Genomic DNA, 14,907 nt, shown 5'->3' with positions numbered 1-14,907 from the left:
TGAATTAAGTTAAAACTAATTTAATACCTGTGTTGCTGAGCAATTTCCTTCGGGGTTTTCAGTGTATTCACTGTAATCCTGTTTTTTTTTTTTTTTTTTTTTTACTGTTACTGAGAAAACAGATTTGTGTTAGTCTGCATTAAAAGTCCATTTACATCTTCGGCTAGTGTTAATCTCTGTTTGGGAAACTGCTCACAGTTGTTTGTCACCCAAAGCCGCATACAGACTTCGCCCAAATTGAAGCTGTGGGGTAAACTGTGTATAGCTGCCTTTAAATCCGGGGACACACTGTGACATGCCCGCATGGGCGCACAGTTACAGGACTCTTAACTCTGTGGGAATAAAAAGTGATCTTTATTATTTAAAAAAATGTGTGTCATCTTGAACGTTACGCCTTGTGGTGGTCAGTTCACCTTCTGTTCTTGTAACATTCACAGTTACAGACATCTTCAGAATGTACATGGATACACTAACCATTACAGAATTTGAAAATACTTGTAAATATAGTTTATTACTATAATCTGCTCTCTTTTCTGTTTTACATTCTTTTTTGCCCAATAGCAATAATTCCATTATGGGCCATTATGATAAATCTCTGGAGCAAGTTTTAAAAATATATATATTACATTTATTGGGCTTTAGTATGAAAACCTCATTTTGAGAGAATGAATTTATAAAAAACATACAAAAAAGAATAATAAATAATCATTAACAAAGCTTGAAATAATGATGCAGTCGAACCCAAATTTACCAATGCAGTAGATTCTCTGTTAATGTGAATTTTGCCTGTTTTTATCGCTTCTTTATTCAGTCCAGTGGAGTTTCCACGCAGTTTATGTATTTTTAAATGCACCAAACATTTACGTTTACAAATGCACAATACACAATACAATACGCCCATTACGTGTAAGTGTTCTGAGTGTGAAAACGTGAAGGGTAAGATAAAAAAAGTGCACCGACCGCAAAATACGGAGAATGAAACCGGGACGAAGGGAGCGTGTGTGACGTCACGCTGCTCCGTGTACAGCGGGTGTTTTGGCCGGTAGGGGGCGCCAACAGCCGAAGCCCAGGCGGCCATGAAAAAGAACCCCGCTTGTGTCGCTGTTTGTTCGGCGTGAGCTACGCAAACACCATGCGCCCGTTGAAAACGCGGCGCCGGCTCGCGTCGGCGGCGTCGACCCGCCTGCGCCAGGTCGCATGTCGCTGCGGATGAGGACGGCGCTGTTCGCCGCTTGGGTGGCGCTGTACGTCGCGACGCTGCTGCTCGCTCGGAGGATGTGGACGGCGAGTCGCCTGCGCGGCCCGGCGGTCCGGACTCTGTTCTGGAACATGGTGGCCGAGGGCGAGTCGCATGGACGCGGAAGCCAAGAGGTCAGAGGGCGCGCAGCGAGACGTGTCGGGGGCGGCCGGGGGCTTTAATCGCGCCTCTGCGTTAACGATTAAAGGACGGGGAGGTGACGTGGTGTGTTTTAGCGTCAAACATCAGGCCCAATGGACGAAAAAAAAAAAAAAAAAACAATTTCGACAGTTCGACAACACGGTTTAACGTCAGCGGGACGGAAATGTAAAGATTTGTTTCTAATAACGTCAGACGATTTAGAACACGATTTCTGAAGGCTTTGCAGCGCTGAGTTGTTTGTTGTCGGGTATTGTGACACTATCGCTATAAAAGCTAGCATTAGCAACAGAAACCGCATTGAAGAGTTTGTGTCACTGTTTTAAAATGATAACATCGTTGTTTTTTTGTTTTTTTTACTGTATCTGTACATGGTTCTACCTTTTGGAGAGTAGATAGGGAAATGAAAGTTGGTGGTAGACAACACAACATATCCGGGCTCGTTTTACAGCAGTTTCTTTCTTTTCCTGATTCCTGAGTTGGATTTTGTGCAGCTTGTGTTCCGGCTGTACCAGAACCCGGGCGTCTGGTCCGTCCTTACGCACTGTCCACTGTCTCGCCGCCTCGCAGTGGTACCAGTGCTGTCCTGAGATGCTGGGGGAGGCTCTGCGGCCGGCGTATCTGCAGAGCCACCTGGATGCGGAGACCCAGGCGTTCCTGAAGCGAAGCATGGAGAAGTCCGGCTGGCTCTTCACGCAGCTCTACCACTCGTTCTTCTCCACGCTGCTGAGCCCGCTTCTGTCCCGCACGTCCATTAATGGGTGAGGAGCTCTGCTGTCTTGGCCATGAGTGCGGCATCCAGATGTTCACATTTAAATGCTACATTTTTACATTTACATTTTACACTTACAATCAGTAGTTACAGGGACAGTCCCCCCTGGGGACTTAGGGTTAAGTGTCTTGCTGAGGGACACAATGGTAGTAAGTGAGATTTGAACCTGGGTCTTCTGGAGTGTTCTGGGATTAATGTGATCTAGTCTCAATAGATCTTTATCATAAACTTACTATTTAAGTTCATCTTCCTCCACTGTTCATCTTGACCTGAAATATAATTGTGTTTATCTGCCCTAATAAATCATCTTCTCTCGGCCTGGATAGGTTCCTTGGTCGTGGTTCCATGTTCGTGTTCTCAGCTGAACAGTTTAGGCGCCTCCTCCAGATTGGTCCTGACTGGAAGGCAGAACGACTGCTGGACCTGGGAGCAGGCGATGGAGGAGTCACTGAGGTCATGGGCTCTCATTTTAAGGAGGTCTACGCCACAGAGGTGTCCACCCCCATGAAATGGCATCTCCAGAAGAGGAAATACAGGTGAGCTGAACAAAGTCATCAGGTCTTTTTAGAAATCGGCAAGAATTTCATCCATATACAAAATTTTACTCGGCTTCTAGGTTGTCAACCTGATATTATTCAAAATGTTGTACAGCAGTGGCTCTCTCCCGGCAACCCTGCCATGCACACCATAGTTGTTCAGTGTTGGTGGTCTGCTGCTCATGAACATAAACATTTGACAACGCGAGAGAGATGTTGCAAATCATGTAGTGGTCTTTGTGGGACGACCGCTCCTCTGGATGTCAACAAAGACTCATTCTGTCTTGACTACAAAGTGGTGGAGTACAAACTCTTTAGGTTTGCAATTTTTCTTATCCTTGTGAGCAGCGTCAACAACTCTTTCCCGAGGTCCTCAGGGATCGTATTTGTTCGTGTTGTGATGCATGTTGAAAAATGAGTTTGAAGGGCAGACTTGACCTGTTAATTTTGTGCGTGCGTGCTGATAGGTTGCTGGATATTGACAGCTGGCAGAGAACGGGATTTCAGTTCGACATCATCAGCTGTCTGAACCTGTTGGATCGCTGTGACCAGCCACTGCAGCTACTCAGGGACATCAAGAGTGCCTTGGTTCCCGGCTCCGGGAGGCTCGTCCTTGCTGCAGTGCTGCCATTTCACCCCTGGGTGGAGACGAGTGAGTAGAATGGAAGCGGCTTTCAGTGAATTGAGTTGTTATGCAGTGTACTGATCTTCCTACTGAATTCATGGCTGCAATTTCTCTGCGCGCAGATGGAAGGTGGGAGCGGCCTAAAGAACACTTGCAAATTAGTGGCAAGACGTGGGAGGAGCAAGTGACCAACTTGACCAATGAGGTGTTCCTGAGAGTTGGGTTCGAGGTGGAGGCAGTGACCCGGCTGCCATATCTGTGTGAGGGGGACATGTATAAAGACTACTACGTTCTGGATGATGCTGTATTTGTACTAAAGGCTCAGCAATGAGGTCAAATATGAGGTGTTCAAAGTATCATTCCTAAACTGTGATTTTTAAGATATTTATTATTGTGCCTTTGTTAGCATAGCAGAGCACTGTTGTTCACTGAAGTCTTTCCCAGGAAAGTTACAGGAGCAGATTTGCTTTTGCATTCAGAAAGTGTTAAATTAGACCATGAACACGCAGCGATGAAGTATATTTTGAGATTTTTGTTTGTCATCAAAACAAGTGTTTAGAATTGTGCATATACATTTACCAACTTGAGCAATTATTCTGTTCTGAAGTGATTTCATATCCACTTGTAGTAAAGAAATATTTCCTAGCCTGTTAATTAAAAATAATGGATAGAACATTTAAGAGAATTAAAAATATACTTTGGGTCAACATGACAGGTTTGGGTTAATGAACACAGCATTGCACTAATAAAGTTCCTCTGTGCATGTATGTCCACCATTGACAAACATTTCCAGTGACCAGAGTCATATACAACATGAACAATGTATGGACTGCACAGTTTTCACAATTTGGTGTCTTTGGATGCACAAAACAATTCTTTCTTATCAAAAATGAGACATCAAATCAGTTGGTGTTGCTAAAGGAACACAATACAATATTTTTTGCCTGAGAATACATATTTAAGACCTAATTCACAGACAGAATTTTCAAACAGATAAGACCACATACTATACCTATTTCTGTAGGTTTCCCATTCATGGACTAATCTAATGCTTCTTCCTTAAAATTCTCTTTTAGTCTAGGAGTAGGCTTAATCCACGTACGAAGCAAATTAACAAGTCATTTAAATTTTGCACAGGACACGGCGCTGTGGATACCTCCCAAGGTCGTGGGCTCAGATCCGGCTCTGTGTGTACGAAGTTTGTGTACGCTCCCTTTGTTCATGCAGGCTTCCTCCAGATTCTCGGATTTCCCTCAACCAACCAGTTGAATGAACACCAGGCGGACTGGTGACTCTACATCCGCTATGTGTGTGTGTGTGTGTGTGTTTGTGTGAAGGGAGGTACAGGGAGAATCACCCACAAGTACATGCCTCTAGGTGGAAACACGGGTTGAGCATGCAAACACAAAGCAGGATGTGTGGCCTCAAACTCCACTTGCGCTTTCATTTCACATGTGCTTTTGTCGCCTTTTTAACACTACACGCCGCCTGCGCATTAACATTGCGCTCTAGACTCCTCTAAGATATTTTCGCCGGGAACGCCCCCCGCTCCGGCGCAGGACACGCCCCCCGCTCCGGCGCAGGACACGCCCCCGGCGCCGGGCACGCCCCCCGCTCCGGCGCGCCGCTCCCGGCGCGCGGGGCGGATCAGCGCGGGCCACGTCGCTCGCGCGGCCCTCGCCATCTTTCCGCGCCGTGAAGAGTCGGTGCTCCGCGCTCTGCTCTCCTCTCCTCCCCCGCGCCGCGCCAACATGAACGTCTTTCGGCTCGCCGGGGATCTGTCGCATCTGGCGGCCATCATCATCCTGCTAGTGAAGGTCTGGAAGAGCAGGTCGTGTGCGGGTGAGTTGGGGGTCGCCTGCCGGGTGCTGCGGGGGTCGGGGGTCAGCGCAGCCGGAAGGTGGGCGCCGCGGGGCGGACAGGAATCTCAGCCCGCGGTACCTGGCCGGCTCTGTGCGCCGTTTCTGCTCCTGTGCTCCTCTCCGCTGCGTGTGCGCGTCTGTTGTCTAAATAAGTGCCTCCCGTGAGAAGTGTCTGTAGTATCGCGAAGTAATTGAAGTATCGCGATATTTAATCCTTTCGCTGCAGCCCGTCAAGCGGGAGCGGGGTGGAAGTGCACAAACTTTCAGAACAAGGCACTTAGTTTATTAGTTTGTCCATTTATTTTTTCCATTCATAAAGTGACAATTGGTCGGCGTGTCGTGCTTCGCGTTCTGGTTGTGACGTGGCAGGCGGCGTGGAGGCGGATATGATGGTCCTGTCTGGCGATCAGATGCACTGCCGCTCATATACACTTTTGTTCATGTGTGTGTGGCGGGTTTAAATTAGGATTAACAAAATCATGTTCACCTAATGCATTCTTGTGCTTCAGGCATCTCTGGGAAAAGCCAGATCCTGTTCGCCCTGGTGTTCACCACACGCTACCTGGACCTCTTCACCTCTTTCATCTCTCTCTACAACACCTCCATGAAGGTATGGTGTCCCACCACACCAGAATAAGGTCTCTGGGCAGCAACTTCTTCTCCACTCAGGCCAGACTAGTTATTACCATGGCCTGTTGCGGTGCCCGGCGTTAAAACTGGGCGTAGGCTAGGCGGGGCTCTAACGTCGGCAAATATCAAGTGCGAGTTGATGTAATGGTCATGTTTGCGTAGGCACATAGACCGATGTGCACTGACATGCGTAAGGTGTAGGGTTAATTTACACAATCAAAATGAGCTTATAATCAATAATCATTTTCATCGCCAATGGATTTGCTTAATTGCCTTCCATGCACTTTTAAATGTAATGCTGTTTTGTCTGGCATGAGTGTTTAATACAAAAACTCATCTTCACCACTCAATTTGCATACACCTCCAAAGGCTCAGCAAGTTTCAGCTCTGTGTCTGTCCAACTCTGTGCTTTAGGGTTCCGTGATAATTACACGTTGACAGATTTGTGTTTTTTGTTTCTGTGCAGATAATCTACATCGGAGGCTCATACGCCACAGTGTACCTCATCTATGCCAAGTTCAAAGCCACGTATGATGGTAACCATGACACCTTCAGAGTGGAGTTCCTGATTGTACCTGTTGGTGGCCTGTCGTTTCTGGTGAATCATGACTTGTCTCCTCAGGAGGTAGGTTTGCTATAAAATGGGCCACTATGTCAAGCATCTTCGGGTGTCTAGAAATACGTTACACAAATTTATTTATTTTTTTATTAAAGCTTGCAGTTTTTTTTGTCACATGGAGTTCTGGTATAAACCACATTTTGCTTTTATGATTTAATTTTTATTTTTTTTTTCAGACATCCTCTCCACATATTTTCTTATGTAATTCAACATCTTAATGACTCTTCCTTTTACTATTAGTATTAATATTTTTGTGTCTTCCTTTTCCTCGCTGCAGATCCTGTGGACGTTCTCTATTTATCTGGAGTCGGTTGCCATCCTGCCGCAGCTCTTTTTAATCAGTAAGACGGGAGAGGCGGAAACCATCACTACCCATTACCTGTTCTTCCTGGGGCTCTACCGGGCCCTCTACCTCATCAACTGGATCTGGCGTTTCTACTTTGAGAGCTTCTTCGACCTGATCGCTGTTGTAGCCGGCGTGGTGCAGACAGTCCTGTATTGCGACTTCTTCTATCTATACGTAACAAAAGGTATGTATGTAGCAGAATTGTCGGGCATTGCAGAACTTTGCAGAATAAGTATCATAAATATTCATTAGTATTAAAAGATAATACTGTAAACCCCATTATCGGATGCACATTACAAGAACACATGAAAAGGGGAAAAGAGTACTGTGTTGTTCCCAAGGTTGCAGTCATTTTGAAGACTTTTTTTCAACCAAAAATATTTACAACCAGTCAGGGACAGTCCCCCTGGAGACACTCAGGGTTAAGTGTCTCAGACAGGGACACAATGGTAGTAAGTGGGGTTTGAACCTGTGACTGTGGTCTTTGTGGCTAGTATCCACTAGGCTAGTACCACCCCAGCCAAATATATTCTGCACTGTGAGTAATTACAAATGGAGCTTAATTAAGTTTTTAATGAAGCTTCTCCAGCCACCAACTCAATCTGGACACTGTTCCCAACTCTCCCACAGAGCTACTGTAATTCACACAGTACATGCACAAATACACTAGACTACTGAAAATAACATTGTTTTACAGATATGCAATATTCACATACCAATGCTGAGTGAAATTAAATTTAAATGTTTACTGAAGGCTTCTATTAGGTTAGATTACATTAGGTTATGTCCATAATGTGAAACGACCCAATATATTGCAGTATTGTTTTATTTAAAACTCCCCAACCCTAGCTGGATTTAAAATTGGCCGATGTTTGTCCAGAGAAGCACTGACATTCATATCCTCTTATTTTTAGTTCTGAAAGGGAAGAAGCTGAGCTTGCCAGCTTAGATGCCACGCAGTGCCTGGCCATGTCCAGCAGGAGGACACCGGACTTCACTGCCACCACGTCCGTAAAATGCCTGAGACTGAGTTAAAAAATGGATACATTTCTCCTGTCAGAACCAATCCCACGCCTCCCTGATTTTGGATTACAGCTTTACGCATGTTGCATTACCCTTTTTATTATGGTGTATAAACAGGTAAAACATGGATTTTTCTACATCTCTTTAAACACTCAAACAACTTTGTTATCATGATTCTGAACTGGACTGCCAGTTCCTTTTGCGTGTAAAAAGAATTGCCTTTATTTGGTGAGATTATGCTCCCCACAGCAGTATGACCAGGTTAATATTTATTATCCACCAACGCACAGCCCTCAATTTAGATCCAGATTAAACTCAAGCAAATGCTGGGATTGAGGTGTCAACTTAAGCATTTCATGTATCTGTTGATGTACAGATATATATACAGTCTGCTAGTTTGATATGTTGGGTTTTTCATTTCAAATGGGTTTGTCCTGATTGAATCATAATTTGATGGTCATTTTTGGGTGGGTGTTGCTTAATAAATGTGGCTCAGATAATGCAGCAGCTCTGAACCTGGAGATATGAACTCTGTTTGCATATTAATGAGCTCATGAAATTTGTAAGGACGATTTGGGCATTGTTTTGTTCGTTTTTCTCCCCAACATGACTGTTTCTTTTCTCTTATTATGTGTTAATTTGCTTAATTGAGTTTTGCATGATGTGACCATATTCAATAAAGGTTTTATGGGAAATCCTTTTTGTCTAATGATGACCAGAAACACTTTTCTTTTGATCTGCTTCTGCAAGATATTTCCGGCCACTACGAGTGTTGACGCTGATTCGAAAGTTTGAAAACTTTCTCCTGCCACTGCCTCTAGAAAAGTGAAAGTGATTGTCACACAGCACACGGTGCACACAGTGAAATGTGTCCTCTACATTTAACCCATCACCCTGAGTGAGCAATAGGGCAGCCATGACAGGCGCCCGGGGAGCAGTGTGTGGGGATGGTGCTTTACTCAGTGGCACCTCAGTGGCACCTTGGCGGATCAGGAATCAAACTGGCAATCTTCTGAATTACCTTGGTTCAAGGTAAAACATACAGATGAAGTACTTCAAGGTTTTAGTACAAGCACCACTTATCTGTACTCTTTTGGACTAGCTTGTCAGTACACACATCATCCAAATGATTCTTAATTATCAAGCATTTCACAAGCTGTCCGATTCAAATTTTGAATTTTATTTCTCACATACACAGTCATACACGGTATGATATGCAGTGAAATGCTTTTTGTGACTACTACAGACCACAGTATTGCAAATGTTGCAAGTATACAATGAACCAATATGCAAATATTGCAAACATAACCAAATATTACACTTTTACGTCTTTAACATAAAATATGTGTAACTGGTAGGGTGAAGGTGTGCAAATGAGTTAAAGACAATGTTTAAAGAAAAGAGAAAAAGTAAAGTAAAAAGCACAGAGTGATTTTGTGTAAAGTGATTTTGTGCAAAAAGTGTCGGGAGTGATTGGAGGTGAAAGTGAAAGTGCTGGAGTTCTAGGTACTGTTGTTGTTGAGAGCTCGGACAGCCTGCGGGAAGAAGCTCCTCCTCATTCTCTCTGTGTTGGACTTCCGGGAGTGAAAGCGCTTCCCTGATCGCAGCAGAGAGAAGAGTCCATTGTTGGGGTGGCTGAGGTCCTTCACTATGTTCCTGGCCCTGGTACAGCACCATTTGCTGTAGATGGATTGAAGGTCAGGGAGCTTGGTACGGATGATTCGTTCAGCTGATCGAACCACCCTCTGTAGGGCTCGCCTGTCCTTCATGGTGCTGTTCCCGAACCAGGTTGAGATATTTCCCATCAGGATGCTCTCTATGGTGCAGGAGTAGAAGTTCCTGAGCACCTTGGAGGGCAGTCTGAAGTCTCTCAGGCGTCTGAGGTGGTAAAGATGCTGCCGGGCCTTTTTCACCACGGTGTTGATGTGACAGGACCATGACAGGTCCTGCGTGATGTTAACACCGAGGTAACGGAAGCTGTCCACTCTCTCCACTGGGCTCCTGTTGATGACAGGGGTCTGGTAGGTCCTCTCCTGCTTGGTACTGAAGTCCACTATTAACTCCTTTGTCTTGCTGACGTTCAGGTGGAGATTGTTCCTCTGGCTCCAGTTCACCAGATTTCCAACCTCCTCCAGGTAGGCGTCTCGTTGTTGTCGGAGATCAGACCCACCACGACAGTGTCGTCAGCAAACTTGATGATGGTGGTGGAGTTAGTAGTGGCTGTACAGTCATGGGTGTACAGGGAGTAGAGCAGGGGGCTCAAAACACAGCCCTGGGGGGCTCCAGTGCTGAGGGTGATGGAGGCTGAGACATGTCCGCCCATCCTTACTGCCTGTGGTCTCTAGGTTAGGAAGTTGGAGATCCACTGACGAACTGAGATGAACTGAGTCCCAGGTGCTCCAGCTTGGTGGTGAGTGTGGAAGGGATTATTGTGTTAAATGCTGAACTGTAGTCAATGAAAAGCATTTTAACATAATTTCCCTTCCAAGTGTCCAACTCCCTAATCTACACCATTGTACAATGCTGCTTTGGTTTATTCTTGCTGCCTGCATGATTTTTTTTGTGTATGTCTGATACACAGTTCAGCAGCACCATGGCCCTCCTATAAGCTCTGCTGCTGCACAGCCACAAGGCAGATCGGCAGATCCACATTCTGCTGTCCCAGTCGCCAAATAATGTGATGAAATCAGCCGATGGATTTGTAACCATCAGCAGTGAGATTGGATGAAATCGGAGTTAGAGTCTGGCTCGCCACTTTTCTGTTAGATTGTGTTAGCTTTTCTGTTAGCATCACCTACCTCAGCCTGAGCTTGCAGTCTCCAGCACTGACCTGCCTTCACCAAAGCATTTCCAGCTGCATTCATTTTTCTTCTGGAAGACTGAGGAACAACTACATCTTGCCTTGTCTCTAAGGCTGCCTTAATCCTTCAGTTCTGGCACCATGTCATCATTTGCTGTTATGAATGAGAATTGGATGATTCTGTCCTGGGTGATGTTGCAGATGTTGCAGAGTTTGAACCTTCTCTGGAACCCCTGTATCTCTCTCCACTGGCTCCTGGTAGCTGCTCACATTGAGTTTAAATCTTTGATGCTTGCCTATAGGGCTATAAATGGAAGTGCACCCTCTTATATTAGCAGGCTATTAGTTATCTACACTCCTGCACACCCTCTCAGATGTGCAAATGAAATGAGACTAAAATGTTCTCTTCACGGGGTAATATGATAATATAATACTGTTCTGATCAGTTTTTAATTTTATACATTTCTCAGATTTAATTACATCAGAGGATGCTGCCTCCTCAGTCTCTTCTCTGTTTATATCCAATCGCTCGCTGTTTAGTGTCCAGATTTTCGTAGTTGTTATTTCTCGCAATGTGTGGAGACTTTTTGCTGTTTCCTGTATGGTTGGTACAGTGTTTGTAAAGGAATATTTCGTTTTGAAAGACTTTATTTTGGTTTATTTTTTGAGTGTTGTGGCACACATCTGGTGAAGGTTGAAAGTTTTGTTGGTTTTGGAAGCAGTGAGAATGCATCTCAGGTAGGATTCGAACCCAGGTCGTCTGCACCAAGGAGCAGTTCCATAAGCATGTCACCACTTTTTATATTTGGTGCTTAAATGAAGTGTTCCACAGGCGAGCACTTGTGCAGTCCTTCAGGCGCTTTCATGAAATGATTGTTCCTCTTTTGTTCCCCTCATTCGCGTGGCGTGGGGACTTGGCGCCCCTTGCGGCTGCATGAAGCGTGTCACATTTTTCCAAAGAGTGGATAGTGGAGAAACGTTCAAGCCAGGAAGATTTCCTTCAGTAAAGGATCTTGGTGTCCTTTTTGAAACAGGTTTCTCATTTGATTCAGATGTAGATAATATCACCAAGATAGCTTTAGAAATATTGCAAAGTTAAGACACATGATCTTAATGCATGATATTAAGTCAAGATTTGATTTTTGCAACGCATTACTGTCCGTATCTACTGTCCTATTATGTACATGAGTAAACTCCAGCCAGTTCAGTGCCGAAGTGAGAGTTCTAACTAAAACCAGAAAATACGACCACATCAGCCCGGTCTTACATTCGCTGCACTGGCTACCAATCAATCAATTTCAGTTCAGGAGACCTTTCATGGAAGGAAAAACAAAGAGCCAGTGTACCCGGCCCGGAGGGTTACCGGGGTCCCACCCTGGAGCCAGGCCTGGGGCCCGTGAGGGAGCGCCTGGGCCGGGCCCAGCCCTAACCAGATTCATAGGCTCATCCAACTGTGGACCCACCACCTGCAGGAGGTACATGAAGGGTCTGGTGCAATGTGGATCAGGTGGCAGACCGAGGTGGGAGCTTTGGTGGTCCGATCGCCAGACGAGGAAACTGGCTATTGGGACATGGAACATCACCTCTCTGGTGGGGAAGGAGCTGGTGGAAGAGGTTGAGTGGTACCGGCTAGATATAGTCAACCTCGACACATAGCATTGGCTTTGGAACCCAAGTCCTTGAGAGAGGTTGGACACTCTCCTTTGCTGGAGTTGCTCTGGGTGAGAGGCGGCGGGCTGGGGTTGGCTTTTTTTTGCCCCAAGACTCTCAGCCTGTTTGTTGGGGTTTACCCCGGGGGACAAGAGGGTAGCTTCCCTGCGGCTTCGGGTCGGGAAAAGGGTCCTAGCTGTTGTTTGAGCTTATGCACTAAATAACAGCTCAGAGTAACGACCCTTTTTGAAGTCCCTGGGATGAGTGCTAGTTAGTGCTCCGACTGGGGACTCCATTGTCCTGCTGGGGGACTTCAACGCTCATGTGGGCAATGACAGCATGACCTGGAAGGGTAAGATTGGGAGGAACGGCCAACCAGATCTGAATTCAAGTGGTGTTTCGTTATTGAACTTCTGTGTAAGCCGCAGTTTGAGTTCGCATTGAGTTCAAATCCTTGATGCTGCCTACAGGGCTGTAAATGGAACTGCGCCCTCCTACATCAACACAATACTACCTAGCTACACTCCTGCACGCTCTCAGCAAATGAAAGGAGACTAAAAATTCCTTCTTCACAGGGTCTCCGATTCCAATCATCTCTGTTCTCCGTTGTTGTCCCTGGCTGGTGGAACAACCTGCCCTCCTCCACACGACTAGCCGAGACTATCACCACTTTTAAGAAGCAGGTGAAAACCCTCTTGTTCAAAAATATTACAGACAAATCTAACACTTACACACGCACATGCATACACATTGCACAAACAATACAAAAATGTATAAATACATTATAATTTTTCTTCGTCTAGCACCTAACAATCTCTGAGCATGCTCCTTGCTGACAAGTCTGAGCCTTATCAGGGCTCTTAGTTTGTAAACTCAATATTCTATAGAAATCGAACGAGAATTGCTGGTGTCTTCCTCTTGTAAGTCGCTTTGGATAAAAGCGTCTGCTAAATAAAGTAAAGTAAAGTAAAGTAAAGTTTGGCCATAACGGACACCATGTTTGAACATAAGGATGCCCATCACTTGGTACCAAGGCAGCCTTGGTCACAGGTCGATGATTGACTTTGTAGTCGTATCATCTGACCTGTAACCATATGTTTTGGACACTCAGGTGAAGAGAGAAGTGGAGCTGTCAACTGATCACCAACTGGTGGTGGTGGCAGGGGGAGATGCCATGTAGACCTGGCTGACCCAGAGGGTCTGCTGGGAACGCCTGCCAGAAGAACCTGTCAAGATGGTCTTCAATTCCAACCTCCAGCAGAGCTTTGACCTGAGATTCCTGAGAGCAGTGGGGGACATTGAGTCCAAATGGACCTTGTTCCATTCTGCAATTGTTGAGGCGGCTGTTGCTAGCTGTTGTCACTAGGTGGCCGGTGCCAGTTGTGGTGGTAACCCCTGTACCTGCTGGTGGACACCAGAGGTTAGGGGAGCAGTTAGGCTGAAGAAGGAGGCCTACACGGCATGTCTCCAGAAGCAGCAGACATGTACCGGATGGCCAAACAGGATGCAGCATTGGCAGTCACCGAGGCAAAATCTTCTGGCAAACCATCCGACACCTCAGGAACTCGCTCACACTGTTTAAAGTGGGGATGGGGAGCTGCTGACGTCGATTGGGGCTATAGTCGGGCGGTAGAAGGAATACTTTGAGGAGCTCCTCAATCCCACCATTCCAAGGAGGAACCAGAGCCCCCCGGGTTGACCCAGGACATGCTGGAGAAATTATATCTCCAGTCTGGTCTGGGAACGCCTTGGGGTCCTGCTGGAGGAGCTGGTGGAGGTGGCTGGGAAGAGGGCTGTCCGGGATTCCCTATTTGGGATGCTGCCCCCGCAAACCAGACCCGGATAAGTGGAGGAAGACGACAATGACAACTACAAAATCATATTATTAAGCTATACAGGACTGCATGGGCTCGCTCTGTGGTACCTGAGTGAACTTTGTTATTTATGATCCACCACATGCCCCGTAATTGAGTGTTGATACCCAATGTACAGAAAGTCATTGCAGGGATAACATGAAAGATCTCGCTCCTCAGTTGTGAAACAGCTTGCCGGTCAGTGTTTGGAACTCATGTTGTGGAAATCTTTCCAGTCTCGAGCGTCTGAGCGTCAGACACAGTTTCAGTGTTTAAGACTAACCTGAAAACAACGTCTGTTCACTTAGGCCTTATGTTAATTCTGCTAATGCAGAAACAAATCCCAAACACATTGGAAATGATCACATTCAGTTTAAAACATAGTTACAGTCAAACACACATGGTGTTCAATTCACCTCAATTAGGCTGTCATCACTAGTGCACCACCATATTCTTGTACCACCGTCTGCCACTGCTTCTGTTTGTCCTCTCTGAGGCACAACGAATCAAGCGACAAGACAACCTCTAGAGTTGGATGTGAACACTGTGACATATGCACATGGGGAGTGTTGGGCAGTGTGCGTTTTGTGTGTGTTCCGAGTTTTGTACAGATGTGCTACATATGTGTCTACATATGTTCCGTCCACACCACAAACGGCAGAAAAACACATGGTTCAGACATCCGTGGAGACAGGTGAATGCAAACTGAACAGTGACCTTTTTTAGAAAAAAGTTGCTTTCAGAAGGAACATGGCCTGCACTGGGCGTGTTGCAATGTTTGCGCTTCTCCTTAAA

At 45.8% G+C, this 14,907-nt stretch overlaps 2 protein-coding genes across 3 annotated transcripts; both read left to right on the top strand.

Annotated features, from left to right (window-relative positions):
* The first annotated feature begins 1,059 nt into the window (after window positions 1–1,059).
* Window positions 1,060–4,041, top strand: mettl9 (methyltransferase 9, His-X-His N1-histidine). Of its 2 annotated transcripts, none has more exons than XM_028990034.1 (5): window positions 1,060–1,340; window positions 1,942–2,157; window positions 2,495–2,704; window positions 3,172–3,356; window positions 3,452–4,041. In XM_028990034.1, exons 1-5 carry the CDS (start codon window positions 1,198–1,200, stop codon window positions 3,658–3,660), a joined length of 963 nt encoding a protein of 320 aa, XP_028845867.1. In that variant the 5' UTR covers window positions 1,060–1,197; the 3' UTR covers window positions 3,661–4,041. The 2 variants fall into 2 exon arrangements, with proteins under 2 accessions (XP_028845867.1, XP_028845865.1); XM_028990032.1 differs by having other exon boundaries at window positions 1,060–1,371; window positions 1,967–2,157.
* An 889-nt stretch (window positions 4,042–4,930) lies between these two features.
* On the top strand, window positions 4,931–8,504 carry LOC114796125 (ER lumen protein-retaining receptor 2). Its single transcript, XM_028990035.1, has 5 exons — window positions 4,931–5,171; window positions 5,701–5,801; window positions 6,288–6,446; window positions 6,718–6,970; window positions 7,701–8,504. The coding sequence occupies exons 1-5, from the start codon at window positions 5,081–5,083 to the stop codon at window positions 7,733–7,735; spliced, it is 639 nt and encodes a 212-aa protein (XP_028845868.1). The 5' UTR covers window positions 4,931–5,080; the 3' UTR covers window positions 7,736–8,504.
* Window positions 8,505–14,907: the final 6,403 nt, after the last annotated feature.

This window comes from Denticeps clupeoides, chromosome 8, assembly GCF_900700375.1.
Source record: "Denticeps clupeoides chromosome 8, fDenClu1.1, whole genome shotgun sequence".
Taxonomy (NCBI): Eukaryota; Metazoa; Chordata; class Actinopteri; order Clupeiformes; family Denticipitidae; genus Denticeps; species Denticeps clupeoides.
Note: the sequence above shows the minus strand (reverse complement) of the source record. Positions and strands in the feature narration are given on the sequence as shown.

Bases quoted from the DNA above. Each gene is read 5' to 3' on its own strand.
- mettl9 (XM_028990032.1), top strand. From the start codon at position 1,198: ATGTCGCTGCGGATGAGGACGGCGCTGTTCGCCGCTTGGGTGGCGCTG. The intron at 2,705-3,171 runs GTGAGCTGAACA...GCGTGCTGATAG, and splicing joins CTCCAGAAGAGGAAATACAG to GTTGCTGGATATTGACAGCT. The intron at 3,357-3,451 runs GTGAGTAGAATG...CTCTGCGCGCAG, and splicing joins TCACCCCTGGGTGGAGACGA to ATGGAAGGTGGGAGCGGCCT.
- LOC114796125 (XM_028990035.1), top strand. From the start codon at position 5,081: ATGAACGTCTTTCGGCTCGCCGGGGATCTGTCGCATCTGGCGGCCATC. The intron at 5,172-5,700 runs GTGAGTTGGGGG...CTTGTGCTTCAG, and splicing joins GAAGAGCAGGTCGTGTGCGG to GCATCTCTGGGAAAAGCCAG. The intron at 6,447-6,717 runs GTAGGTTTGCTA...TCCTCGCTGCAG, and splicing joins ATGACTTGTCTCCTCAGGAG to ATCCTGTGGACGTTCTCTAT.